The sequence below is a fragment of the Haliotis rubra genome, unplaced genomic scaffold (genome assembly GCF_003918875.1).
Source record: "Haliotis rubra isolate DU_JTF1 unplaced genomic scaffold, ASM391887v1 Scf709, whole genome shotgun sequence".
Classification (NCBI taxonomy): domain Eukaryota; kingdom Metazoa; phylum Mollusca; class Gastropoda; order Lepetellida; family Haliotidae; genus Haliotis; species Haliotis rubra.
In genome coordinates this window covers 282,259-309,386 of record NW_025767423.1, presented here as the reverse complement: position 1 = coordinate 309,386, position 27,128 = coordinate 282,259, and the positions used below count along the sequence as shown (strand labels likewise).

Below are 27,128 nucleotides of genomic sequence, written 5' to 3'. Positions count from 1 at the left end.
AAACATCATTGCTTATATTACACATGGTAAGCATACTTCATTGAACAGATCATTTTTAAAGTTTGAATAATAAAAACATTTACTTGACATAGATATTTTCTCACACCATGTTTGAAGATATATGTCTTTAAGTCTTATGGTTAACGACTGCGTGAATGACGTATGAGATTCTACATATTGTGCATTCCAAACATTTCCGAAGCCAATAGAGAATAAGAAGTTCTTAACATGAGATGTCCGATTTCATTGTCCATTTCCATCCTACAAAAACATCACATTATAACATTATTTCGGTAATCGATTCTTTCGAAATGTATTCTTTCTATTTGACGAAAGTCTACCAATCCACAGCTTTCTGCTTAATAAGTCAAAATTGGGTTTATTTTCGTATTAAAAATTTGGGAAAAGGTTTTGTTACTAATATCTCCAAGTGTACTTATTGTCTTCATAATACCGAGACGTGCTTTTTGCGAAATAAATAAATAACTAAACAAATAACTAAATAAGTAAGTAAATAAAAAAAAAATTAAATAAAATAAATAAATAAATAAATAAACACTTGGGTATTTGCAGCGACGTTACGATGTTATGCCATATACTAGACACAAATGTGTATCGATAACCACGTAAGCTTCGTTGTTTCAAGTGTGTCCACTGAGTCGTATTCAGAAAATCTTAGAACAATCATTGTATATATTAGAACATAGAACAGATAGAAGACACAATGCACGACTATCATGTTAACCACAAAAGTGTGCGCAATAGTCACTGTTTTCCATAGAACCCTTTATGGGCCTCTTCAACGATACGTCATCAGGGCACTTTTCCGGAAATGAAAGGGAGGTAAATCCTGTTGATTGTTTGTTGATGGAGTTCGTAGGTTTTGTGGTACTGATGGTGTTTCTCGCTCTCGTCGGCGGGTACATCGTGACCTCGCTGCTTCTCTTGAGGTTCCCGAACCTCATTCACAAGAAAAAGAAACTTAAATTCAGATGTCGACACATAAGTCACCGAGGAGGTACGTAAAACTGTCAAATCATGGTGTGATAGTCATTCATGGTTACTTAGACTGGTCGACCCGACTGCTTGGCAGTAAGTATCAGCTGACAACAGCTTTTACGCGAATATTTCCGTATTTTTGACTCAGTCGAGGTTGTTTTAAATACTATAGTGCTATGACTGTGTGACAATCGGTTATTGACATTGGTTAGTTATTGGTTTAGCTTTACATGTGCAATTTTGTAAATTTTGCCGTTTAGAATATGCTCGTTGAGTTTCAATGATCAGTTCATCTATTGATCGAAGGCTTATCATTGTCTGCTTTCATATGACCAGAATCAAGTGTACAGATAAACAATTCTAGATGATTCATAACACCAGATATTTCAACCAACTGAAAATGACAAACCTGTTCCTAAATATCGCGTCTCATCTAAACTGATGCACGATTTGGCTGATTTGTGCACTAATTGGATAATCCATACAAATCTGGACTATCCACATTCAAATATAGAGGAACCTCATTCAGTTATTTTCCTTTTTGTCCAAAACCGAATTTGCGCAAGAAAGAACAATATTTTCATCATCATTCATTCACAGCACTTAAAATTCACATATTCAAGCGTACATTTTGACCACTTTAGTTCATGCTAAGTTCATGGAAGTTGGCTGATGGAAGAAGAATTAAGTTTGACACAGTCATGGACTGTAATACCCAACTTATTCTTCTATGAAACACAATACAAACAATGCGAATGCTGTTAAATAAAAACTGTCAAATCAATAGTTTTCGTCAAGGCTTATGCTTTTCAGAATCGATTGGAAGTACTAAACAGATAAACAGATATTTCTGAATTGAAGCTGTTGTTTGATGTAAACATTTCAGCTGATTCAGGGTTACCACGGCATACCGTATCAAACAACATTTCTGAGTCACTGCAGATAGAAGTCAATAATGTTTAAATTATCCTATCAATCTTCTTTCTATATGGGTATGAGTTCAGGGGGTATCTGACATAATGTGTCTGCCAAAACCTGCAAGGCATGGTTCCCAGTTCCATTTTCCTAAGATAAGAATGAAGAGTGTCATTCATGTCATGTCCAGTCGATATTCTGGATAATGGGTGATGTCATGTCGATATTCTGGATAATGGGTGATGTCATGTCGATATTCTGGATAATGGGTGATGTCATGTCGATATTCTGGATAATGGATGATGTCGTGTCGATATTCTGGATAATGGATGATGTGTCGATATTCTGGATAATGGGTGATGTCATGTTGATATTCTGGATAATGGGTGATGTCATGTGGATATTCTGGATAATGGGTGATGTCATGTCGATATTCTGGATAATGGATGATGTGTAATGGGGTCATGTCAATATTCTGGATAATGGGTGATGTCATGTCGATATTCTGGATAATGGGTGATGTCATGTGGATATTCTGGATAATGGGTAATGTCATGTCGATCTTCTGGATAATGGGTGATGTCATGTCGATATTCTGGATAATGGGTGATGTCATGTCGATATTCTGGATAATGGATGATGTGTCAATATTCTGGATAATGGGTGATGTCATGTCAATATTCTGGATAATGGATAATGTCATGTATATATTCTGGATAATGGGTGATGTCATGTAGATATTCTGGTTATTGGATGATGTCATGTGGATATTCTGGATAATGGGTGATGTCATGGGCAGGAGTGTCAGTTGCATATGATTATTTGACATTTGATTATGGGTAAGAAAGAAAATAACTACAAACTCAGAATTACAGTTTATCTTTGCTAAGGAAATTCATGTCACAGATTCTTCGGGAAAGAGTAGCTGTAGTTCCTTGTAGTTTGTTAGTAATTCTCATTTTATGTGTGATGATATTTTTGTATTTGTTGATGGACTGGCACTAGATTTTCGAAGCTCTCTTAGCTTAAGATTTTGAAGCTCTCTTAAGCTAAGATAGTGGTAAAGTGCCATACATTAACATTAACTTACGACTGTCTTAGCGCTAAGATAGTTGTGGTAAGTGCCAAGCACCAAGATAGTGGTAAGTGCCATATTGGCTAATAACCTTTTAACTTAGACATTAACATCTTCTTACGAAGATCTTCGCACTAAGAGAGCCTCGAGAATCTAGGCCCTGGGATATCCCTGAGGTCACAACAAGCCTCCTTCATTGCTGATGTGTTATCATAACGACGCTGTGTGGGTGTGGGAGAATAAGACACGATGCCATTATCGACGCTGTTGTTTAAGTCATTATCCCCTTTGCCCTCATAAGCATTATTAGCACAATGCATGATTATCATTTAGAAATGGGTTATGTCATCACGGGCTCTGGGGGATTCTGTGAACAACAATTGAGAATTAGCTAGCTGTTGTGAGAGACCTTGATCATCAGTGGCCCTCTTCAACAGCAATGCTGTGTGCTGTCAGCTGTTGTGTGCTATTGTTGTGTCAGGCGTACGATGGACACTGGCTGTTAATGTGGCTAAGGGGGTGACAGGCCCCCTGCTCCAAGGTGTGTTCCAGCTACTGGTGTCTTGAGGCCAGATCACTGCAGTACACTGAGTACCAGTATTGTGACATATTCCCGCCACTGTTCATGTCAGCGTGACAGTGTGTGTTGTTGTAAACACAACCTTGTCATTACCATGATTACAGCACACCTGTTGCCAGAGATGTGTACAGACGTACATTCGATATGATCTCACAAATACACGACATGGATCAATCAGTCTGTGAACGACCATTCAGGTTAAGCTAATATCTAAATATGGATAACTTGCTGTGTACACACAATCAACATTTGACCTTTCAGAGTAAGTGGAGCATGTCATTACTTGTGGTGTGACTCAGCACTTCTCTGTAGAACTCGACCAGGTTGATAACAATCCCATATCCCCCCGATATATCTCACCTGTCCGTTACCTGCACTAACAGTTCCTGAATCTCCGTACTTCATCCCCAATATCGCTGATATCATTATCAGCTGTGAATTCCACTGATGTCACTATCGGCACTAATTCCACTGATGTCACTATCAGCACTAGTTCCACTGATGTCACTATCAGCACTGATTCCACTGAAGTCACTATCAGCACTAGTTCCATTGAAATCATTATCAGCTGTCAATTCTCTCATTTTGCTATCAGTTCTTAATTCCATTGAAATCATTATTAGCTCTCAATCCTCTCATATCATTATCAGCTTGTAATTCTAGTGAAATCATTATAAGCTGTCTATTCTCTATCTTTATCAGCTCTCCTGCCTGGCGCTCGGCTTTAATGGGTACAAGGACTGGTCGGCTCGGAGTCTGTATAATGTGTCTGAGTGGGGTATTCATGCTTTACTGCGGCATGGTATCTCAGTTGGCTAGCACTATAAAACCAGCTTCAGTCTGGGCTAGTACAAGCAGCCGCACATACACATACACACACATGCACATCGTCATATGAGCGAAATATTCTCAAGCACGACGCAAAACCCAATTTCACCTCACCTCACCTTTATCAGCTCTCATTTCTCTGATATCATTATCACTCCTTAATTCTCTCATATCATTCTCTCATATCATTATCAGCTCTCAGTTCTACTGATATCATTGTCTACTCTCAATGCTGTCATTATCAATTCTTAATTTCCCAGATATTACCGGTATTTTCGGTTCCATGTGACCCTGATATCTTCATCAGTCCCAGTTGTCTCAGCTGTCAGTATTGATTCCTAGTAGCCCTGATATCATGCATCATGGAGATAAGATAAGCTTAATTATTGCTGGACTTTCACGTTGTGAACAGAGTGAGTGAGGGAGTGAGTATTGTCTTATGTGGCTTTTAGCAATATTCCAGCAATATCACGGCACGGAAACCAGAAATGGACTTCACCCATTGTATCCATATGGGGAATCAAACTCGGGTCTTCTGCGTGATGAGCGAAAACTTGAACCACTAGGCTACCCCACCATCCCAGAACAGACAGCAATAATGTACTTTCCCTAGCCTATAGGCTGTGGGTACTTAACTTTTAATAAATATACTTATCATTAAATAAAAGCTTGGCCTCTTTTACACCATGCCTGATCTTAACAACATGCTTTGTGGCTAGTATGGTTACTGTACCCACGAACTCACGTCCAGGGTCTACTTGAAATAACTTGGGCCATGTCAACATGTCAAGGGTCCACGTTTATATATGTGGTCAAAGGAATTAGCCACTTCAGTTGAATCTTTTGTGGTTAATGGTTCGGCCTTTTTGTATCAACTGGCTTCGTCCACTACAGTTAAAGCATGTTTATATTGTGTGTGTTACCTGATGATGCAGAAGAGAGAAGAGGTTGGCAGGATGAACATCATGAATTGTGGAATTTGCCATATTGTATGTTTGTTTAACCAATGCTTAGCAACATGTTCAGATACCTCAGCCTCTGTAGCTTATGTTGTACTGCTCCTTTACCTTTCCAATATTCCTGTGAGCTGTAGGAAATGTTATCTTTTATTAACTGATATTGGTGTCCCTTTAATACAACAATTTAGACTGATGTTTACATGTGTGCATAACAATCAAAACGAAAGAAGAAATTGAAAAAAGCCGCTAGTTCCATCAATGAAAGTTTCCAAATGATGTTCGTTCACTCATACTCCATTGTTTACAGGGATGAGTGAGTGAGTGAGTTTAGTTTTACGCCGCTGTTAGCAATATTCCAGCAATGTCACGGCTGGGGACACCAGAAATGGGCTTCACACATTGTACTCATATGGGGAATCAAACCTGGGTCCTTGGCATGACGAGCAAATGCTTTATCCACTAGGCTACCCCACCGCCCCTTGTCTATAGGGGCTACCCCACCCCACCCTTGTCTATAGGGGCTACCCCACCTCCCCTTGTCTATAGGGGCTACCCCACCTCCCTTCTCTATAGGGGCTACCCACCTCCCCTTTGTCTTGTCTACCCCAGGGGTCTAGGGGCTACCCCACCTCCCCTTGTCTATAGGGGCTACCCCACAGCTCCTTGTCTATAGGGGCTACCCCACCTCCCCTTGTCTATAGGGGCTACCCCACCTCCCCCTGTCTATAGGGGCTACCCCACACCCCTTGTCTATAGGGGCTACCCCACAGCCCCCTTTGTCTATAGGGGCTGTCCCCACTGGGGCTACCCCCTTGTCTATAGGGGCTACCCCACCTCCCCTTGTCTATAGGGGCTACCCCACCTCCCCTTGTCTATAGGGGCTACCCCACCTCCCCTTGTCTATAGGGGCTACCCCACCTCCCCTTGTCTATAGGGGCTACCCCACAGCCCCTTGTCTATAGGGTTTACCCCACACCCCTTGTCTATAGGGGCTACCCTACCTCCCCTTGTCTATAGGGTTTACCCCACGGCCCCTTGTCTATAGGGTTTACCCCACGGCCCCTTGTCTATAGGGGCTACCCCACCTCCCCTTGTCTATAGGGGCTACCCCACCTCCCCTTGTCTATAGGGGCTACCCTACCTCCCCTTGTCTATAGGGGCTACCCCACAGCCCCTTGTCTATAGGGCCACCCCACAGCCCCTTGTCTATAGGGTTTCCCCCCACAGCCCCTTGTCTATATAGGCTTACCCCACCTCCTTGTGTCTATAGGGGCTGCACCCCACAGCCCTTGTCTATAGGGGCTACCCCTCCCCCCTTGTCTATAGGGGCTGCCACCTCCCTTGTCTATAGGGGCTTACCCCACCCCTTGTCTATACCCCCATTCTTTCCTCTGGGGCTACCCCACCTCCCCCTTGTCTATAGGGGCTACCCCACCTCCCCTTGTCTATAGGGGCTACCTCCCCCTCCCCCTGTCTAGGGGCTACCCCACCTCCCCTGTCTATAGGGGCTACCCCACCTCCCCTTGTCTATAGGGGCTACCCCCACCTCCCCTTGTCTATAGGGGCTACCCCACCTCCCCTTGTCTATAGGGCCACCCCACCTCCCCTTGTCTATAGGGTCTACCCCACCCCCTTGTCTATAGGGGCTACCCCACCTCCCCTTGTCTATAGGGGCCCCACCTCCCCCTTGTCTATAGGGCTACCCCACCACCTCCCTTGTCTATAGGGGCCCCCACAGCCCCTTGTCTATAGGGGCTACCCCACCTCCCCTGTCTATAGGGTCTACCCCACAGCCCTTGTCTATAGGGCTACCCACCTCCCCCTTGTCTATAGGGGTTCTGCACCCCACCTCCCTTGTCTATAGGGCTACCCCACAGCCCCTTGTCTATAGGGGCTACCCCACCACCCTTTGTCTATAGGGGCTACCCCACCTCCCCTTGTCTATAGGGCCTACCCCACTGCCCCTTGTCTCTAGGGGCTACCCCACCTCCCCTTGTCTCTAGGGGCATCTCGGTATAAATTTGTGTGAAGGACATGAAATGATGTTCCATCAAATTGTTGCCATTGGCTCTGATAGCTCCACTAAAGTGAGAGATTTATGGTTATTTTGTCAGATTCGGTTCTACAGCCTGTAACTATTGTCCAGAATACACCATGTTCCCCTTTTTGGAGGTTGCATGATGAGGAACACAGTTTGAATGTCATTTTCCTACTGACTGGAATGATGTTTGAAGTTATTTCCCTTTCTCACTCACTCGCTCACTGACTCACTCACTCGCTCACTGACTCGCTCACTCGCTCACTGACTCACTGACTCACTCACTCGCTCATTGACTCGCTCACTCGCTCACTTATTCACTCACCACTCACTCACTGACTCACTCACTGACTCGCTCACTCGCTCACTGACTCACTCACCTGCTCACTGACTCACTCACTTACTCACTCACCACTCACTCACCACTCACTCACTCAATGTGTTCTTCTTCCAGGTGCGGGGGAGAACCTAGAGAACACAATGGCAGCGTTCCAGCAGTGAGTATCAGCTTCCTACTTGAAGACTGTCACCATGTGCTATTGTGTAGACTTGTGTCACGAACCCCGTCAGATCTTTCATACTGTAGGCCATTCAGAGGGGTGATAATGATTTTTATGGAGAAGCATGCACAATGACACCCCCCACCCCCACCCACACACACACACCCTAAAGTTTATGTACAAAGTGACCCTCCCTGCATGTCATGTACAAAATCAATGACACATACCCCCACCCCCAGTACATGTGTACAAAATTAATGACCTCCTACCTCCCCCAAACTGGGTGATCCCCCTTGAATCATCATCATCCCCTCCACCCACCCCCATCCATTGATTATGAACGGTCCCTAAACATCCTAAACCTGCATCACCTCTGCATTTCTTCACACAGTAATCTGATTATATTTTATTTTTCAGTCATTTGCTGCATTTCTTCATATTATTGCTGATACACAAATTAATGAAATGTCTACACACCGTGTGAACATCATCCGAACATTGTTTAAACAGGGCCTGCAGGTTGAACATTGTATGTTGAAAGTCCTCTGATTGTGTGCATATCACTTGTGCAATGTCTGCACACCCTCCAACCCAGGTTCATGTGTTGTTGGGACAGCCAACATGTACCCAGGGGAAGTACTTCTCTCGTCCTGCAATGTCTTCTCACAAATACTCTTCATGTCCTTGAAGGCCTTTCCCAACAGTCTCACTCTCAGGCTTTTAAAGTACTGATATTTCCCTCACTTGGTCTGTTAAGTGTAGAGGACAGGAGCTTTGTTAGAACAGCTTCTGTATTTAGTGATCACAGGTTTGCAGTGGTAAGCCAATGGTCACAGATTGTCTTAATGGGCTGCTAACACCTTAGCCCCTGGTTCTACCAATTTGATGCATACTATATGCAACATTTTTGTAGTAAAGCACCAATTACTACTTTTATTGGTGTCCCATCCTTGAATCAAAACCCACACTCAGAGTCAGACACTTAATTGCCGGCTCACAAAGTCCACCCGTCCTTATACCTGCCGTCCGGTCCTCCCTCCTACTATATTGCCCGTCCTCATACCTGCCCTTGAGCCTTACTGCTCTTCCACCTGTCCTCTTGTTTGGCTGGCTCCTGTCCTCCTGTCCTCACACCTACCGTCCCCGTCCTCCCTCCTACTATATTGCCCGCCTCCTCCTGTCCTCTTGCTTGGCTGGCCTTCCTGTCCTCCCGTCCTTATACCTGCCGTCCTGTCCTCCCTCCTAGTCCCCTACCTGCACTGCCACTCTACCTCACTCACTCTTGAACCTGCACCATGTAGAAATATTCCAGACAGTGATGATGTATTGATTAGTCTAGTGGGGACCAGGCCTAAAGGTTAGGCTGACATTATGTAAATTACTTATTCATGATCTATGATGACATTTCTTGAGCTATCCTGGGATGTTTCTACAGATGCACAGGGATACTTTGGCATAGCCTGATGAGGTCTTTGCAAAAAGATTTTTCAATCAACAGTTTTTGTTTTAACTTTTCCTTGTGCCGAAAGAGAATCCATGTTATTTTGTTCTCTATGATGCAGCATCTATTCCTGCTACTGGAGCTGCACGATAATGGACAGAAAATACATCAAAGACAGTTCTGTGGTTCCTTGTTACCGAATTTGTCTTTTCCTATCAGAATTTAATAAGGTATTCAGAGATACCAGACATTTTGGGTTTGATGGAACGATTATTTTACATCATATTACAAATATTCTGTCTTAAATATTGCCAGTAATGTACACTGATGTTTTACATTGCTTATAATTGTGTTCATATAAGTGTTTAATCACTGTAATTAATGATTGAGTTTTGTTCATTGAATTTTTGCCTCATCCGACTGAGAAATGATATACATTGCCTGGCAGTATGACAATGCTTTGGGTGGAAAAATCAAAATTACCGAAACAGCAAACAAACCATAGAGCAGCTAGACAGACCAATATTAGACCTTAGAACAGCTAGACAGACCAATATTAGACCATAGAGCAGCTAGACAGACCAATATTAGACCATAGAACAGCTAGACAGACCAATATTAGACCATAGAACAGCTAGACAGACCAATATTAGACCATAGAACAGCTAGACAGACCAATATTAGACCATAGAACAGCTAGACAGACCAATATTAGACCATAGAACAGCTAGACAGACCAATATTAGACCATAGAACAGCTAGACAGACCATTTTTAGACCATAGAACAGCTAGATAAACCATCATTAAACCGTAGAGCATCTAATATGTGTGCCAGAATTTGACAATTATGCCAGTTTATATAGTTAGACCATTGTGTGGGCAAGTGAAGCTTAGTGCTTTAATTACACCCAGTGCCAATATTGCAAATATGTAAGCAAAGCACAATTATTATGTGCCCCCTAGAATATTAGATGCCAATATTTGATCTTGTGACATTATTGGAAACATCCCTAATGTTAGACCCAAGTAACAGTTTTAGATCAGTATTAGACCCAAGGGCAAATATTAGACCCAAGTGACAGTGTTAGACGTAGTGGCAATACAAATTCTATGGAACAATGGTATTCACATGATTAACTGGTCTTAAACAAGACGTAGTGTTGAGAAGTTTATACTGGAACTCTTTATCAGAGAAGTCTGATGTTTTGTATTCCAGTGCGATGTCACGGAACACAGAGATGCTGGAACTCGACTGTCATGTGACACGAGATGGTCAGGTGGTCGTGTCACATGACGAGTCCCTGGAACGAGCATGTGGATACAGTGGCAAGATCTCTAGCATGGATTATAAGGTGATTCAAATATATTGTGTGGTGTGAATTATATAATTTGCTCAGATGTATCATGTCTATTGTGATACATTCAAGTCACCTATATATGATCATCCTGAGTTAGAGCTGGTCCCCAAAACTTGTGTTTGCTGTATCCATATGGATTGCATTATCTGAATGTCTTCACAATATTGATCACTAGATTTTCTGATCCTGTCGTCATGTGGAAAGAATATTGCTGAGAGCAGCATTGAACAACCTTTGAGCGACCTATGACCTTCCAATCAAATGCGAGAAGGCCGATCGGAATTAACCAATCAGACAACAGCTACTATTGAGTAGGACTGCACGGTATTAACGGTATACCGGTATATTGCAATACGCTTTTCAAACGATGCATATCGCAATATGTTTTCTGAGAACCGGTATAATGGGTAAAGAAAATATATAAAGTTTTTATGATTATCTTTATGGGTTTAATCAAATCTACACAGACTTTCATTAACAACAGATGTTTTACTTCGTTAGTCAACGGCAAAACAGCATACTGTAAAACTATAAAAAAAATATTTTAAAAATAAAATCCCTGACTATGCAATTTAAGTTTGAAATTGCTGTTATCAGAACCATAACATATGTTTTTAGGGACTTATGATGTAGAAACTTGGATCGACATGTACAATTAGTGTCACTCATTGTTAAACACTTAAGTTCCCAGTATATATCGCAATACGGGTACCTGAATCGCAATATATCGCAATACGTATCGCAATGCGGGTACCTGAATCCCAATATATCGCAATACGTATCGCGATACGGGTACCTGAATCGGAATATATTGCAAAAAGATTTATTTGCCAATACCCAGCCCTACTATTTAGGGTTCGGCGGGACTTACAAATTGGCAACACAAGATGAAATTGACAGTGGGCACGCTTTGGGGTTTCTGATGACATGGTTACCATTTCCGCGAGATGACATCCTAGAATAAAAGACAAAATGCTATCTTCAGCAACTGTTTACTCACTGTTGTGAATAATATGTGTGTCACTCCATGTGTATCACTCCAAAGCGAATCGTGCTCAAAATCGTTCCAGTACAAATGTTTTCGAGGTAAAGTGAGTGAGTGAGTGAGTTTAGTTTTACGCCGCACTCAGCAATATTCCAGCTATATGGCGGCGGTCTGTAAATAATCAAGTCTGGACCAGACAATCCAGTGATCAACAGCATGAGCATCGATCTGCGCAATTGGGAACCGATGACATGTGTCAACCAAGTCAGCGAAACTGACCACCCAATCCCGTTAGTCGCCTCTTACGACAAGATAGTCGCCTTTTTATGGCAAGCACATGGGTTGCTGAAGACCTATTCTACCCCCGGATCTTCACGGGTCTTTCGAGGTAAAAGTTCAAACGGTATGTATGAATGTTAACTTTTGCGATTTGGTAAGCTGTGTTCTGATTGGTCAGTTAATAAGGTTAGCTCAGGCGACCTAGGGTCTGTTAGACTAGGGTTTGTTAGACTCATTATAGCAGTGTAACGGATAATATGGACCCTAAGTTTACTTAGACTGCATTAAACATCGAACAAATAAACACATCACCATTATTTCATTGATAAGATGGTTACATGTTTCCTTCTCTACCTAGGATCTCCCTCCTCTGAAACCCTGTTTGAATGTGGACTTCAGCTCTGGTGAGTTGACATCCCAACTGTCATAAAATCAAGTACAAGAAGTACATAGATCTAGACTACCAATTGTCAGACTACCATATTTGTGGGCGCTGATGATCTTGAGTGAAATCTGGGTGAAATCAAATGGCTAAAACATCTGAATGCAAGCATTCAAAATCTTGTAACATTATTTAAATAAGTTAATTATGTTACCGAGTTACATGTGTAGATGATCCCCGCTGATGGCATTTGTCATGAAGATGCTTGTTATGGAGAATATTTAGAATTTCTTCATCATGTGTTTTAGACCGATGTTTTCCCAAGGTTTTCGTTACTACAGAGTTCCTCTTCTTTCCTCCATCACCATGGATACAATTGGCTGTTAAATAAAAATTATGTAATGAAGTCATTTAATTTAAACTCATGTAAGTCAGGTCAAAATAGAATGTTATCAGTCTTAGATTGGAGTATTCACACGGCAGGTACATTTGCTACAATGTACAAGGGTAGATGCAGGATTGATTACATATTTACATTTTAAACTGATTGAAGTTAAGGGAACACTACCACTGTTAACATTAGTGTGTAAAGCTGTTACATAACACTGTTAATCGTTACGTACTTGCTGCCTGTGTGATGTTGCTGAGGGCTGATTGGTGCTGCCACTCTCCGACCTCCCTGTAGCAGGAACCAGGCTGTCTCTTGATTGGCTGCACATGAATAGCGTGTTGCCTGCCTAGCAGTATATGTAGGGCATGGATGAATGTAGGATAATGTGAGATATAGCATTACTACTGTGGTTGAGAGTGACACCTAGTGGTGACCCCTGATTGTCCAGGTCACGAGATCCAGGGAGGAGAAGATCGTCAGATTCCACTACTGAAGGACGTGTTCGACGCCTTCCCTAACTTGGTCATCAACATCGACATCAAAGTAGACGATGATGAGCTCATCACTAAGGTAACCGGCAGACTTGGTACATATTTCAGTGTTCTCATCGCCGGGGACCTTACTGCTTCTATTAGATGTAGTGACATCCTTCATTCTTTAAGTTCAACTTTCAGTTTACAACCCTTCCATCTTGCCATTTTCTCAGTTTTAAACCAAGGGCATGTAACTTCAGTTTGAAGATATCATGTAACTTCAGTTTGAAGATATCATGTAAGTTTGTGTTTGTGACATTCATTCGTGTTTATACCATGTCTTGAAAATAGTATTTATTTTATCTGAATATTTCAATTGAGTGAGTGAGTGGTTTTAGCAATATTCCCACACTATCATGGCTGTGGACACACATTGTACCCATGTAGGGAATCGTACCCAGGTCTATGGCGTGACGAGTGAACTACTAGGCTACCCAGCTGGCCCCTTCAATAAGACTCTCCATAGGAAGTCCGTAGTGGTTTAAACCAGGTTTGATATACTTCTACCTAAATACTGCATCATATATATGCAATCCCAAACTGAAGTGAAACAAGAAGTAGAAGGTTTCTGATGGTGGGAGTGGGTGCCTATCACCTATAGTGTGGCTCATGCTTGATGAAAGACGCCGGATGGGGTATTGGATGGGTACAATGTCAGTTTGGTATGGATAATATTTAACTGTCTGACAACAGGATGCCGGAGTGCAAGCTGATGTTGAAGTCTTACATGTATGGACGGAATAACTTGTGTTTTCTGCTCCTGTTAGGCGGTGGCGAAGCCAAGTGGTTAATGCGTTTGCTCGTCACACCGTTCGCTCGTCACGCCAAAGGCCCAGGTTCGAATCCTTGCATGGGTACAGTGTGTGAAGCCCATTTCTAGTGTCCCCTTCCATGATATTGCTGGAATATTCTGTCATTGGTGATGATGACATTGATGTGTTTCCTTCAATGTAGGTGTCGGAGCTGGTGCGGGACTATAAGAGGGAGTCGATCACTGGCTGGGGCAACCAGTGACAAGGTGGAGTCCAAGCTACACAAACAGGTACACGGCCATCACAGCTGTGAACACATTATGGATGTGAAAATACAGAACACTCAACAAGTAAACTGTAACCATTCTCTTGTCTGGAGAGAAGTCTGTTAAATGGTGTTTTGTCACTTTTCTGCATCTTCAGTGACCCCAATTTTAATGTGAATGTTGAAAAAATTGTTTTTGTGATCAATATGTTGTAATAAAATACACAATGCCATTTTAGAAAGTGGTCAAATGTAACATATGTTATATCTGGGATTACACTTTCTTAGTAAAGTACAGATTCTAGTACTTTTGGGGTTGAGTCCCATCCGGGATTTGAACCCACACCTTCAGAGTCAAGCACCTAATCGCCAGCACACAAAGTCAGACGCATAGACCGCTCAGCCACCGCTGCTTCCACAAAAATGGAATTCGGACACCTGGTAGTCTAGACTGAGGACTTTGTGTACCCCTATATAACATATGTTACATTTGACCACTTTCTAACATGGCATTGTGTATTTCATAGCTTTCGGCCGTGGGAGCCGTGCCAACTAACACTTATCAGAGGGGTACACAAAGTCCTCAGTCTAGACTACCAGTTGTCCGACTTCCATTTTTGTGGAAGCCGCGGTGGCTGAGCGGTCTATGCGTCTGACTTTGTGTGCTGGCGATTAGGTGCTTGACTCTGAAGGTGTGGGTTCGAATCCCGGATGGGACTCAACCCCAAAAGTACTAGAATCTGTATTTTACTAAGTTAGTGTAATCCCAAATATAACATATGTTAAATATGTTGTGATGTTATATTAAAAAGAAACCCATGTTTTAAACACCTAGTACAGTCTGCCATGACATCCGACATCAACACTGTTCTGAGGGGCCATATGTTTTAAACACCTAGTACAGTATGCCATGACATCTGACATCAACACTATTCTGAGGGGCGATAAATACAATTCATTCAATAGCTCGTTATAATTGACAAGTAGATCGTCTTGAAAAGTTATGTACAGAATCTCTTGTAAAAGAATAACGTAGACACGGCAGTTTTTTTGTTTGTGTTTTCCCAGAATCCAGAGATCCCGCTGATTTTCTCCATGAGGAGGGTCGTCCTGCTTCTCTTCTATTTCTACTCGGGGTTACTTCCCTTTATTCCACTGAAGGAATCTCTGCTGGAGGTCATCATGCCAAGCATTCTCTTGGAGTGAGTACTTATCAGAGTTGTCTCCCTTTTTCTGAACACACAAGAGTTGTCTCCCTTCTGCTGAACACATCACAGTTGTCTGTCTTCTGCTGTACACAACAGAGTTGTCTTCCTTATGCCTAAGGCACTAGAGTTGTCGCCCTTGTGCTCAGCACATCAGAGTTGTCTGCCCTCTGTACTCATATTGTGTGATCCTTTCAGTGTCCTCACAAATGACTGCCTCAGTGGTCCAGTGGATCGATCCCTGCTTCTTCCCCGAGTGGAATATTTTACAGAATGCCACTCGGGGTCAGAAATGTATTAATCGTGCAGAAAACACTTTGTCTTGGATTCATTCAGAATTTGGCATCATTTAGCCTGGAGCAGGGACTCGGTTTTCGAAGCTCTCTTAGTGCTAAGATAGTCGTAAGTTAATGTATGGTACTTACAGCTATCTTAGCGCTAAGAGAGCTTCGACAATCTAGGTCCTGAATTTTAACATGTTAAAACCGTATTTTAACTCTGTGAAAAACCAAACATTGGATAAAATATACTGTTCCAAGTATACCAAACTGTTTATGTATTTAGGAGAACAAAGCCTCAGACACAAATCATCTTTTAAACACTTTTTATCTGAGTAATGTTTTAATGAAATCAGTTGCTGGAATATGTGCTGAATCATCAGTATTTGGCTGCAGAATTTACCAAGATGTATCAGACAATTCTACTTTTTAGGACTGCGGGGATCTAGCATTCCTGTTCATAAAATAACCAGTAGATACGGACGCATGTTTCTTGTTGCTACCCTGTCGAAAAATGTAAACAAGATTTGTTTGATTTGGAGTTCCACCGGATATTGTGTCTGTCTTGTCCAGAGTTATTGATTGTCAGTTGTCACCGGATATTGTTGACGTCTGATGTTCCTGGGGTATAATAATAACAATAATGATAAGAGTATTTTATAACGCCTCGTCCCCATCACTCAGGGACATGCTCTAGGCGCATACCATATATATTCAGGTTATATGTACAGGAAAGTTGGCGTTCATAGATCTTTCTTGGAGAGATAAGTTTTAAGCTTGGACTTAAAGACTGCTAGTGATAGGGAGTATCTATACTTTGATAGGGTGTCTATACTTACGATACACCCTATGCTCATCTATGCGATACGTGATAGGAGCACGTGATAGGAGATTTTTAGGTCACTGCTATAGATACGATACGTATACTTATCACGATAGGGATATCTATACTTATCGCTAGTTTTCATAGCATTACCTTGCTAGTGATAGGGAGTCTATACTTACTGCTTGTGATAGAGTATCTGATTGGGGAGCATCTAAATAGTCTAGCCAATCACAAAAGCTGTTAGTTTCCAACTTATTTTTAGGTAAAGCTAGCTACATCTATTTATCGGAGCCGGTCTGGTATAATTTTACTATCAAGACTTTGACGGAGATGGATATAGCATAAAAATTTGAATCGATAAAGTTTTAAAATAGGGAGGAATCGATACTTACTGCTAGTGATAGGCAGTATCTATACTTACTGTATTGCATATCGTATCGTGATAGTAAAATGTACCTGATGCATCGATACATTCTGCTAGTGATAGGATATCGCGACTACCCCTACTGATAGGAAGTGCTGCTTGTTTCTGTTCCAGTGAAGCCAAGACACCGATAAAACTTTCCAAAAAACAGAGGTTTGCCATCCGAGTTGTTGAAGCGTGAGTATTTCTTATGAGCAGTTAAGAAGACATTTAAGTATTTAAATTCTTTGCATGTTACATGACTAGGAGGGCTTGTTTTAGTTACTTTCCGGGACATTCAGTTAGCCATTTTACTATCTAGTTTAGGGGATTGGAGGGTCCAGTTTTCAAAAGTTGTGCATTTGACTACTATTGAGAGTGACACAAAACCCGACTCACATGTGAGTCAGTGTGACGATGGCTGTAGTTTGTGTGAGTTCTCATACTACAATGTACAATGTTTTACTTTGTAGCCTCAAGCAGCCTATTGTTAATTTTATGAATTGGTTAAAGCAATATGTTCATAAATGAACACAATCTCGGATAAAAAAGAATACCACATAACTAAGAATCTGTCTCTGTTTTAGGCTGATGATGAGACCAGTGCTGTTTAAACACCTGGAGAGACGAGGTATACAGGTAGGTGGATTATGGAGACCAGTGCTGTTTAAACACCTGGAGAGACGAGGTATACAGGTAGGTGGATTATGGAGACCAGTGCTGTTTAAACACCTGGAGAGACGAGGTATACAGGTAGGTGGATTATTGAGACCAGTGCTGTTTAAACACCTGGAGAGACGAGGTATACAGGTAGGTGGATTATGGAGACCAGTGCTGTTTAAACACCTGGAGAGACGAGGTATACAGGTAGGTGGATTATGGAGACCAGTGCTGTTTAAACACCTGGAGAGACATGGTATATACAGGTGGATTATGGAGACAGAGCTGTTTAAACACCTGGAGAGACGAGGTATACAGGTAGGTGGATTATGGAGACCAGTGCTGTTTAAACACCTGGAGAGACGAGGTATACAGGTAGGTGGATTATGGAGACCAGAGCTGTTTAAACACCTGGAGAGACGAGGTATACAGGTAGGTGGATTATGGAGACAGAGCTGTTTAAACACCTGGAGAGACGAGGTATACAGGTAGGTGGATTATGGAGACCAGTGCTGTTTAAACACCTGGAGAGACGAGGTATACAGGTAGGTGGATTATGGAGACCAGTGCTGTTTAAACACCTGGAGAGACAGAGGTATACAGGTAGGTGGATTATGGAGACAGAGCTGTTTAAACACCTGGAGAGACGAGGTATACAGGTAGGTGGATTATGGAGACCAGTGCTGTTTAAACACCTGGAGAGACGAGGTATACAGGTAGGTGGATTATGGAGACCAGTGCTGTTTAAACACCTGGAGAGACGAGGTATACAGGTAGGTGGATTATGGAGACCAGTGCTGTTTAAACACCTGGGGAGGCAGAGGTATACAGGTAGGTGGATTATGGAGACCAGTGCTGTTTAAACACCTGGAGAGACGAGGTATACAGGTAGGTGGATTATGGAGACCAGTGCTGTTTAAACACCTGGAGAGACGAGGAGGTATACAGGTAGGTGGATTATGGAGACAGAGCTGTTTAAACACCTGGAGAGGCGAGGTTTACAGGTAGGTGGATTATGGAGACCAGTGCTGTTTAAACACCTGGGGAGACGAGGTATACAGGTAGGTGGATTATGGAGACCAGTGCTGTTTAAAACACCTGGAGAGATGAGGTATACAGGTAGGTGGATTATGGAGACAGAGCTGTTTAAACACCTGGAGAGACGAGGTATACAGGTAGGTGGATTATGGAGACCAGTGCTGTTTAAACACCTGGAGAGACGAGGTATACAGGTAGGTGGATTATGGAGACCAGTGCTGTTTAAACACCTGGAGAGACGAGGTATACAGGTAGGTGGATTATGGAGACAGTGCTGTTTAAACACCTGGAGAGACGAGGTATACAGGTAGGTGGATTATGGAGACCAGTGCTGTTTAAACACCTGGAGAGACGAGGTATACAGGTAGGTGGATTATGGAGACAGAGCTGTTTAAACACCTGGAGAGACGAGGTATACAGGTAGGTGGATTATGGAGACAGAGCTGTTTAAACACCTGGAGAGACGAGGTATACAGGTAGGTGGATTATGGAGACCAGTGCTGTTTAAACACCTGGAGAGACGAGGTATACAGGTAGGTGGATTATTGAGACAGAGCTGTTTAAACACCTGGGGAGACGAGGTATACAGGTAGGTGGATTATGGAGACCAGTGCTGTTTAACCACCTGGAGAGACGAGGTATACAGGTAGGTGGATTATGGAGACCAGAGCTGTTTAAACACCTGGAGAGACAAGGTATACAGGTAGGTGGATTATTGAGACAGAGCTGTTTAAAACACCTGGGGAGACAGAGGTATACAGGTAGGTGGATTATGGAGACAGTGCTGTTTAAACACCTGGAGAGACGAGGTATACAGGTAGGTGGATTATGGAGACCAGTGCTGTTTAAACACCTGGAGAGACGAGGTATACAGGTAGGTGGATTATGGAGACCAGTGCTGTTTAAACACCTGGAGAGACAAGGTATACAGGTAGGTGGATTATGGAGACAGAGCTGTTTAAACACCTGGGGAGACGAGGTATACAGGTAGGTGGATTATGGAGACCAGTGCTGTTTAAACACCTGGAGAGCAGAGAGGTATACAGGTAGGTGGATTATGGAGACCAGAGCTGTTTAAACACCTGGGGAGAGACGAGGTATACAGGTAGGTGGATTATGGAGACAGTGCTGTTTAAACACCTGGAGAGACGAGGTATACAGGTAGGTGGATTATGGAGACCAGAGCTGTTTAAACACCTGGAGAGACGAGGTATACAGGTAGGTGGATTATGGAGACTAGTATTGTTTAAACACCTGGAGAGACAGAGGTATACAGGTAGGTGGATTATGGAGACCAGTGCTGTTTAAACACCTGGGGAGACGAGGTATACAGGTAGGTGGATTATGGAGACAGTGCTGTTTAAACACCTGGAGAGACGAGGTATACAGGTAGGTGGATTATGGAGACCAGTGCTGTTTAAACACCTGGAGAGACGAGGTATACAGGTAGGTGGATTATGGAGATCAGAGCTGTTTAAACACCTGGAGAGACGAGGTATACAGGTAGGTGGACTTATTATTGAGACCAGTGCTGTTTAAACACCTGGGGAGACGAGGTATACAGGTAGGTGGATTGTGGAGACTAGTATGGTTTAAACACCTGGAGAGACGAGGTATACAGGTAGGTGGATTATGGAGACCAGTGCTGTTTAAACACCTGGAGAGACGAGGTATACAGGTAGGTGGATTGTGGAGACTAGTATGGTTTAAACACCTGGAGAGACGAGGTATACAGGTAGGTGGATTGTGGAGACTAGTATGGTTTAAACACCTGGAGAGACGAGGTATACAGGTAGGTGGATTGTGGAGACTAGTATGGTTTAAACACCTGGAGAGACGAGGTATACAGGTAGGTGGATTGTGGAGACTAGTATGGTTTAAACACCTGGAGAGACGAGGTATACAGGTAGGTGGATTGTTGAGACAGAGCTGTTTTTAAACACCTGGAGAGACGAGGTATACAGGTAGGTGGATTGTTATTGAGACTAGTATGGTTTAAACACCTGGGGAGACGAGGGTATACAGGTAGGTGGATTGTGGAGACTAGAGCTGGTTTAAACACCTGGAGAGACGAGGTATACAGGTAGGTGGATTGTGGAGACAGAGTATGGTTTAAACACCTGGAGAGACGAGGTATACAGGTAGGTGGATTGTGGAGACTAGTATGGTTTAAACACCTGGAGAGACGAGGTATACAGGTAGGTGGATTGTGGAGACTAGTATGGTTTAAACACCTGGAGAGACGAGGTATACAGGTAGGTGGATTGTGGAGACTAGTATGGTTTAACCACCTGGAGAGACGAGGTATACAGGTAGGTGGATTGTGGAGACTAGTATGGTTTAAACACCTGGAGAGATGCGGTACTGAGATTGGTGAATTATTGGAGTGAGTGAGTGAGTGAGTTTAGTTTTACGCTTTTAGCAATATTCCAGCAATATCACGGCAGGGGACACCAGAAATGGGCTTCACACATTGTACCCATGTGGGGAATCGAACCCGGTCTTCGGGAGTGGAAGAGCTAAACGCTTTAACCATTAGGCTACCCCAATCACATCACGTGAATTATTGGAGACCAGTGTGGTTGAAAATGATGTTTGAAAGAAAGGGGAGATTATCTTCATCATAGCTAGAAGCTTCAGCAAAACCTCCCATGGACATTGCCCTCATTCGATGATTCCTGGCAACCGGAAACCAGCAACTGTCAACTGTCAGCTGATACTAGTGGTACAAGGGGATATAGTGTATGGCGTCAACCGTCAGCTGATACTAGTGGTACAAGGGGATATAGTGTATGGCGTCAACTGTCAGCTGATACTAGTGGTACAAGGGGATATAGTGTATGGCGTCAACTCAACTGTCAGCTGATACTAGTGGTACAAGGGGATATAGTGTATGGCGTCAACTGTCAGCTGATACTAGTGGTACAAGGGGATATAGTGTATGGCGTCAACTGTCAGCTGATACTAGTGGTACAAGGGGATATAGTGTATGGCGTCAACTGTCAGCTGATACTAGTGGTACAAGGGGATATAGTGTATGGCGTCAACTGTCAGCTGATACTAGTGGTACAAGGGGATATAGTGTATGACGTCATCGGTGACTTGGTTGATAACTGGTTAGTGTCCTTGACATTGATGATGTCAATCACTGGATGATGTGGTCTAGATTTGATGATGTTCAGACTGCCATCATACACCTGGACTAGATCTGTATTACAAACAAACCAATAAGTCCACATTTTGTTTCAGACATATCTCTGGGTACTGAACACAGAGGAGGAGTTTGAGCGAGCATTTAAACTTGGTGTGCATGGCGTCATGACCGACTTCCCTACAAAGTTGGCGGACTTCCTGGATGCCCACCCGCAGTACCGGCAATAGACTCTCTTTGACCATCCTCCTTAAACCTGAACAATGTCATCGACCTCTCGGCGACGTGCAGTCAGTGTGCTTTTCTGGAATTATGATGATGTATTTCTGCTACTGGGTCAGCATTACCATTGACCAACGCTTCAGAAGTTTGGAGTCGGAGAAAACATTATTTCTTTACAATTTCTAAGAATACAAAAATTCAGAAATAGAATGTGTGGTAAGGGAGGTAACTCTTTGACCAAACATGTACTGAAAGCTCAGTGCGGCATGATTTCTAATGTTTCATAAATCTTCATATGTTGTGACAAAACTGCTTTGCTATTTTTTAATTTGATTTCCAATCAGAAAATTGTTTAAATATGTTGTTACTTAAGAAAACGTGTTTGGTCCATGTGTAAGGTTGTAATATATATTGTCTTAATAGCCTTACTAAGTCATGGTGAAATGCTTTAAGTAAGAACCAGTCATGTTCAAGTTAATTGAAATCATATCGGGGACACAGTCACATGACTTTTCCCATTGACTGAATAATCAGTTACCGAGGTTACAATCTTTCATTAATGCTTAACATGTTGAATTGCCAATATAAAGCTGAATTATGCCACTGACAGCTGTTGAAATGTGCCTATGGGTTGATGAGTTACCATGGTTACAGGCTAAGTTGATGAGTTACCATGGTTACAGGCTAAGTTGATCAGTTACCATGGTTACAGGCTAAGATATTTGCCTACTCAAAGGGCACCTAGGCTCTTCCATTTATGTTTTCTTTCAAGCATAAGGCTAGCTTAAAGTCCGCAATATCAGACCCACTAATGAGAAGCTAAATGTACGACCCTGTCTTTGATAGCATTATTATTGGTATGTTTGTTTCACTTATGTTTCAAGATCAATATTTTTTTAAAGAGAATTAGCATCAAATCAACTTTGAATATTTTTGACATATATATTTGGGTCCTGCATGTTTTGTATTGGACATGGAATCTGTAAACACAAGAAAACATTGATGGTCTTGCTTTTGGAGATGATTATATCTCAACTATTGTGAAGAAAGTAGCACCTGGTCAGATGATTATATCTCAACTATTGTGAAGAAAGTAGCACCTCGTCAGGTGTGCTTGTATGGCCTCGTGGTTGTTTGGGCATCCTTGTTGTGGTGTATGTGTGGGTGTGTGCGAGTGTTCGCGTGTATGTGTGTGTGCGCACTGATGCATATGTGTATGTTTACGTGCATGTGAGTGCGTGCAAGCGTGTGTGCATGCCTGTGTTTGTACTTGCTTATGTCTGCGTCTGTTTGCGTGTGAAGATATGTTTGTCGTTTTGGAGAATCCTATTGGGTGTTCCAGACCAGATTCTGCTCACTGGTCACAAGTGTGACAGTCATGATAGTGACTGTAAAGTAATATATTTTTTGTGCCATATTGTCAGGGTATTCATCTATTATGTGTCCGTGTTGGAGGGGAATATTAGTAGACAGTGTTGTCTTAAACTATTTTATTCACTGATCTTGTATTTAATGATTTCACATATCAGTTTTATACAAAATTATTTCTGGTTAACCTTAGTATTTAACTGTCAGATATAACACGTAACAGGAGTGTTTCTGTCTATCTCGGTGTATCAGCGTTATGTCGGGAAACACAAAGTGATGCAAATGTTGGTGATGCAGACATTTACCCCAAACCCACAGACACAAGCAGGGTGCAGACAAAGCTAGAAACATGGCCCAGGTTGGGTAACTTGGCTACCTACGTCTGTCAGTTGTTACGTGTGTGAGGACTGACCTATCTAGGATGCCCCACCTTACATTGCACCGAAGGAGACAGTGTCTACTGTAGGATGGACATCCCACAAGTAAAGCCAGCAGCTGGTGCTGAAACACCCAGGTTTACAATCACAGAGGGCAGCATGATAATACTGGAATATTGCTCAAAGCGGCATAAAACCCAACTCACTCACTCACTCACAGAAGGCAGTACAGGGGGTCATACATGGCAGCAGCCATAAAGGGAGGTAACTGCAAGTTCATATCTGCCATGGTTACTGCCACACTGTGATCATTCTGGAGCTTGCTACTGCCACCCAACTCTATGTTATCGCTCACAGTAAGGTCACACTATGATGTGTGATGTGAGAATGGAAGTCAACATTTGGCATAAGGTGTACTGGTTCATTTATGGTGGGAACATCCTAACATTGTCAAAGTTGTGTCAGTGGCAGAAACGGGGAGAGAAATTAAACACAAGTATACTGTCACGAAATATTTGTCTGTAGATCATTTCATACCAAGTAGCATATCCTTACATCAGCATTGTTCTGCTCATAGTTTCAACCCCCACATTGTATCCATGTCACAGTTACACCCATTGTGTTACTAAGTAACATTCATGCCAGTCTGGATCAAAGCTTTTTGGTCTGCTCGCTTGATTTATTTAGTAGAATTTGTGTTATTTTTGTACTGGAGCTGAAAGACTAAAATATGTTTAACAAACTCTTGCTTCAGACTGGTGGCTGAGGTTGTGAGTTGTAAGACGTTATCATTTAATCATGTTTATACTGAGTGGGTAGTCTAGTGGTTTGACTGTTAGCTCATGGTGCCTGGGTTTGTTTCCAAACAGGGTAAAATATAGGTAGCCAGTTGTGTTGTACAGCATAGCGATGTTGGTGCAGTGTTGAACAATCAGTGTGAGTGAGTTTAGCAATATCACTGCAGGCAACACCAGAAATGGGCTTCACACATTGTACCCATGTGGGGAATCGAACCCGGGTCTTCCGTGTGACGAGAGAACACTTTAACCACTAGGCTACCCCACCACCCCTAGTGTTGAACAAAGCAACCATAAAACAACATCGTCTGTTACCATGGCTACTGCTAACCATCTATGTTTTGACAAAGAGGCTGGCTTACTGTCTTTTTCTTTATTTTTTTTACAATGAGTAACAGATGTGCACACTCTGCCACTATGTTGTCTTGAAATATCATTGATAAATGATCTCCCTTTTAGTCAGTATATTCACTGTATGTATTGATCAAATTAGGTAGAATCTCATTTTAATATACATTAGCTGTTGATCTGAAAGTCTGCCATTTTCCCAAGTATTCAACATGTGTTGTTTCAGTATTCAACATGTGTTGTTTCAGTATTCAACATGTGTTGTTTCAGTATTCAACATGTGTTGTTTCAGTATTCAACATGTGTTGTTTCAGTATTCAACATGTGTTGTTTCAGTATTCAACATGTGTTGTTTCATTATTCAACATGTGTTGTTTCAGTATTCAACATGTGTTGTTTCAGACATGTCTAATGTGCTTGTGCACAGGGAACATGGTAGATTGTCCAGTGAGTTCAATATTACGTATTGGTATATCAGTGTTTATCTTACCATCATGTAAAATGCTTTAATTTCATTGGTCAATGACGCTTTAACAAGTTTCCGTGTCACCAGGAGGGTGACAACTGGAAAAAATATTACCCGCTGCGACGGTAACGACCAAACTCTCCGCCCAGAAGCTGTCGCTAACAATCGTAATGTCATAATATGACGCATGCAGTGCACAGAGTTTGAAAACCATTCAATTAGCTGTTTTTGAGTTCAATTTGTACACATTTATTTTAAAAGACTTTCACTGCTTTATTTCAACTGTTTTATGCATTGTTGCACACTCAACTTAAACTTAATTAACCATTTTTAAAGCAGTTTTAAGCTTGTCAGAATATGTTTCACTGAATTCAGAAATCCAGTGGAGAGACAGATGCCATTTTGTTTACATGTCATAAAGTCGGTAGTGAGCTTATTGATCTTCAAACTAAACTAAAATGATGTTTTGTACATTTAACATGGCGGTAAGATAAATACGTTGTATGCTTCTCCCTGGGGTAATACAGTCTGATGTATGCCTTGTTTGTAGCAGTGTCTAGCCTCGCCGTCTGGCTCGGGTGACACTGCTACAAAGAGGCGTACATCAGACAACTTATGTACAGAGGACATGTAAGTGTACTGGGACACTCGAGACACCAGAAGGGATACAACCAGATTATGACACCAGATGGACATGAACTCAAGTGTACTGGGACACCAGATGTACTGGGGACACCAGATGTACTGGGACACCAGATGTACTGGGACACCAGATGTACTGGGACACCAGATGTACTGGGGACACCAGACGTACTGGGGACACCAGATGTACTGGGACACCAGATGTACTGGGACACCAGATGTACTGGGAAACCAGATGTACTGGGGACACCAGATGTACTGGGGACACCAGATGTACTGGCAAACCAGATGTACTGGGAACACCAGATGTACTGGGGACACAAGATGTACTGGCACCAGATGTACTGGGGACACCAGATGTACTGGGACACCAGATGTACTGGCACACCAGATGTACTGGGCACACCAGATGTACTGGGGACACAAGATGTACTGGGACACCAGATGTACTGGCACACCAGATGTACTGGGGACACAAGATGTACTGGCACACCAGATGTACTGGGACACCAGATGTACTGGCACACCAGATGTACTGGCACACCAGATGTACTGGGGACACAAGATGTACTGGGACACCAGATGTACTGGGCACACCAGATGTACTGGGGACACAAGATGTACTGGGAGATGTACTGGGCACAGAGTGAGTGAGATGTAGTTTAATTTTAAGCCACACTCAGCAATATTCCAGCTATATGGTACTGGGGGCCTGGGACACCAGATGGCCTGTAAAGATGATCACCAGATGTCTGGGACCAGATAATCCAGTGATCAAAACATGAGACATCGAACTACTCAATGGGGGACACCAGATGACATGAGACACCAGATGTACTGGGGACACCAGATGTGATGTACTGGGCACAATGTCAGGAGACTGAGCCTGACCACCCAAGATCCCGAGTGAGTTTAATTTTAAGCCACACTCAGCCTTCCAGCTATAAGGCAGCGGTGGCCTGTAAATGATCAAATCTGGACCAGATAATGAAGTGATCAAAAACATAACTACTCAATGGGGATCTTCACTGTGTCAACAAAGTCAGCAAGCCTGACCACCCGATCC

The 27,128-nt window shown here is 42.6% G+C and overlaps 3 protein-coding genes across 8 annotated transcripts in view; all 3 read left to right on the top strand.

Moving 5' to 3' along the window:
- Positions 1–27,128, top strand: part of LOC124259067 (mRNA export factor GLE1-like) — a 447,176-nt gene that overhangs the window by 165,466 nt on the left and 254,582 nt on the right. The gene's annotated exons all lie outside the window — the stretch shown is intronic.
- Positions 852–24,316, top strand: LOC124259065 (lysophospholipase D GDPD1-like). Its single transcript, XM_046693148.1, is given in 11 exon segments — positions 852–1,018; positions 7,849–7,891; positions 10,553–10,688; positions 12,317–12,362; positions 13,180–13,301; positions 14,219–14,271; positions 14,273–14,306; positions 15,350–15,483; positions 17,129–17,191; positions 17,581–17,632; positions 21,941–24,316. Coding segments are annotated over 11 exon segments (966 nt in total). The 5' UTR covers positions 852–867; the 3' UTR covers positions 22,073–24,316.
- Positions 14,396–26,946, top strand: LOC124259066. 2 transcript variants are annotated; one of them, XM_046693150.1, is made up of 3 exons: positions 26,067–26,664; positions 26,764–26,793; positions 26,878–26,946. In XM_046693150.1, the coding sequence occupies exons 1-3, from the start codon at positions 26,099–26,101 to the stop codon at positions 26,879–26,881; spliced, it is 600 nt and encodes a 199-aa protein (XP_046549106.1). In that variant the 5' UTR covers positions 26,067–26,098; the 3' UTR covers positions 26,882–26,946. The 2 variants fall into 2 exon arrangements, with proteins under 2 accessions (XP_046549105.1, XP_046549106.1); XM_046693149.1 differs by lacking the exons at positions 26,764–26,793; positions 26,878–26,946 and adding an exon at positions 14,396–14,399 and having other exon boundaries at positions 26,084–26,749.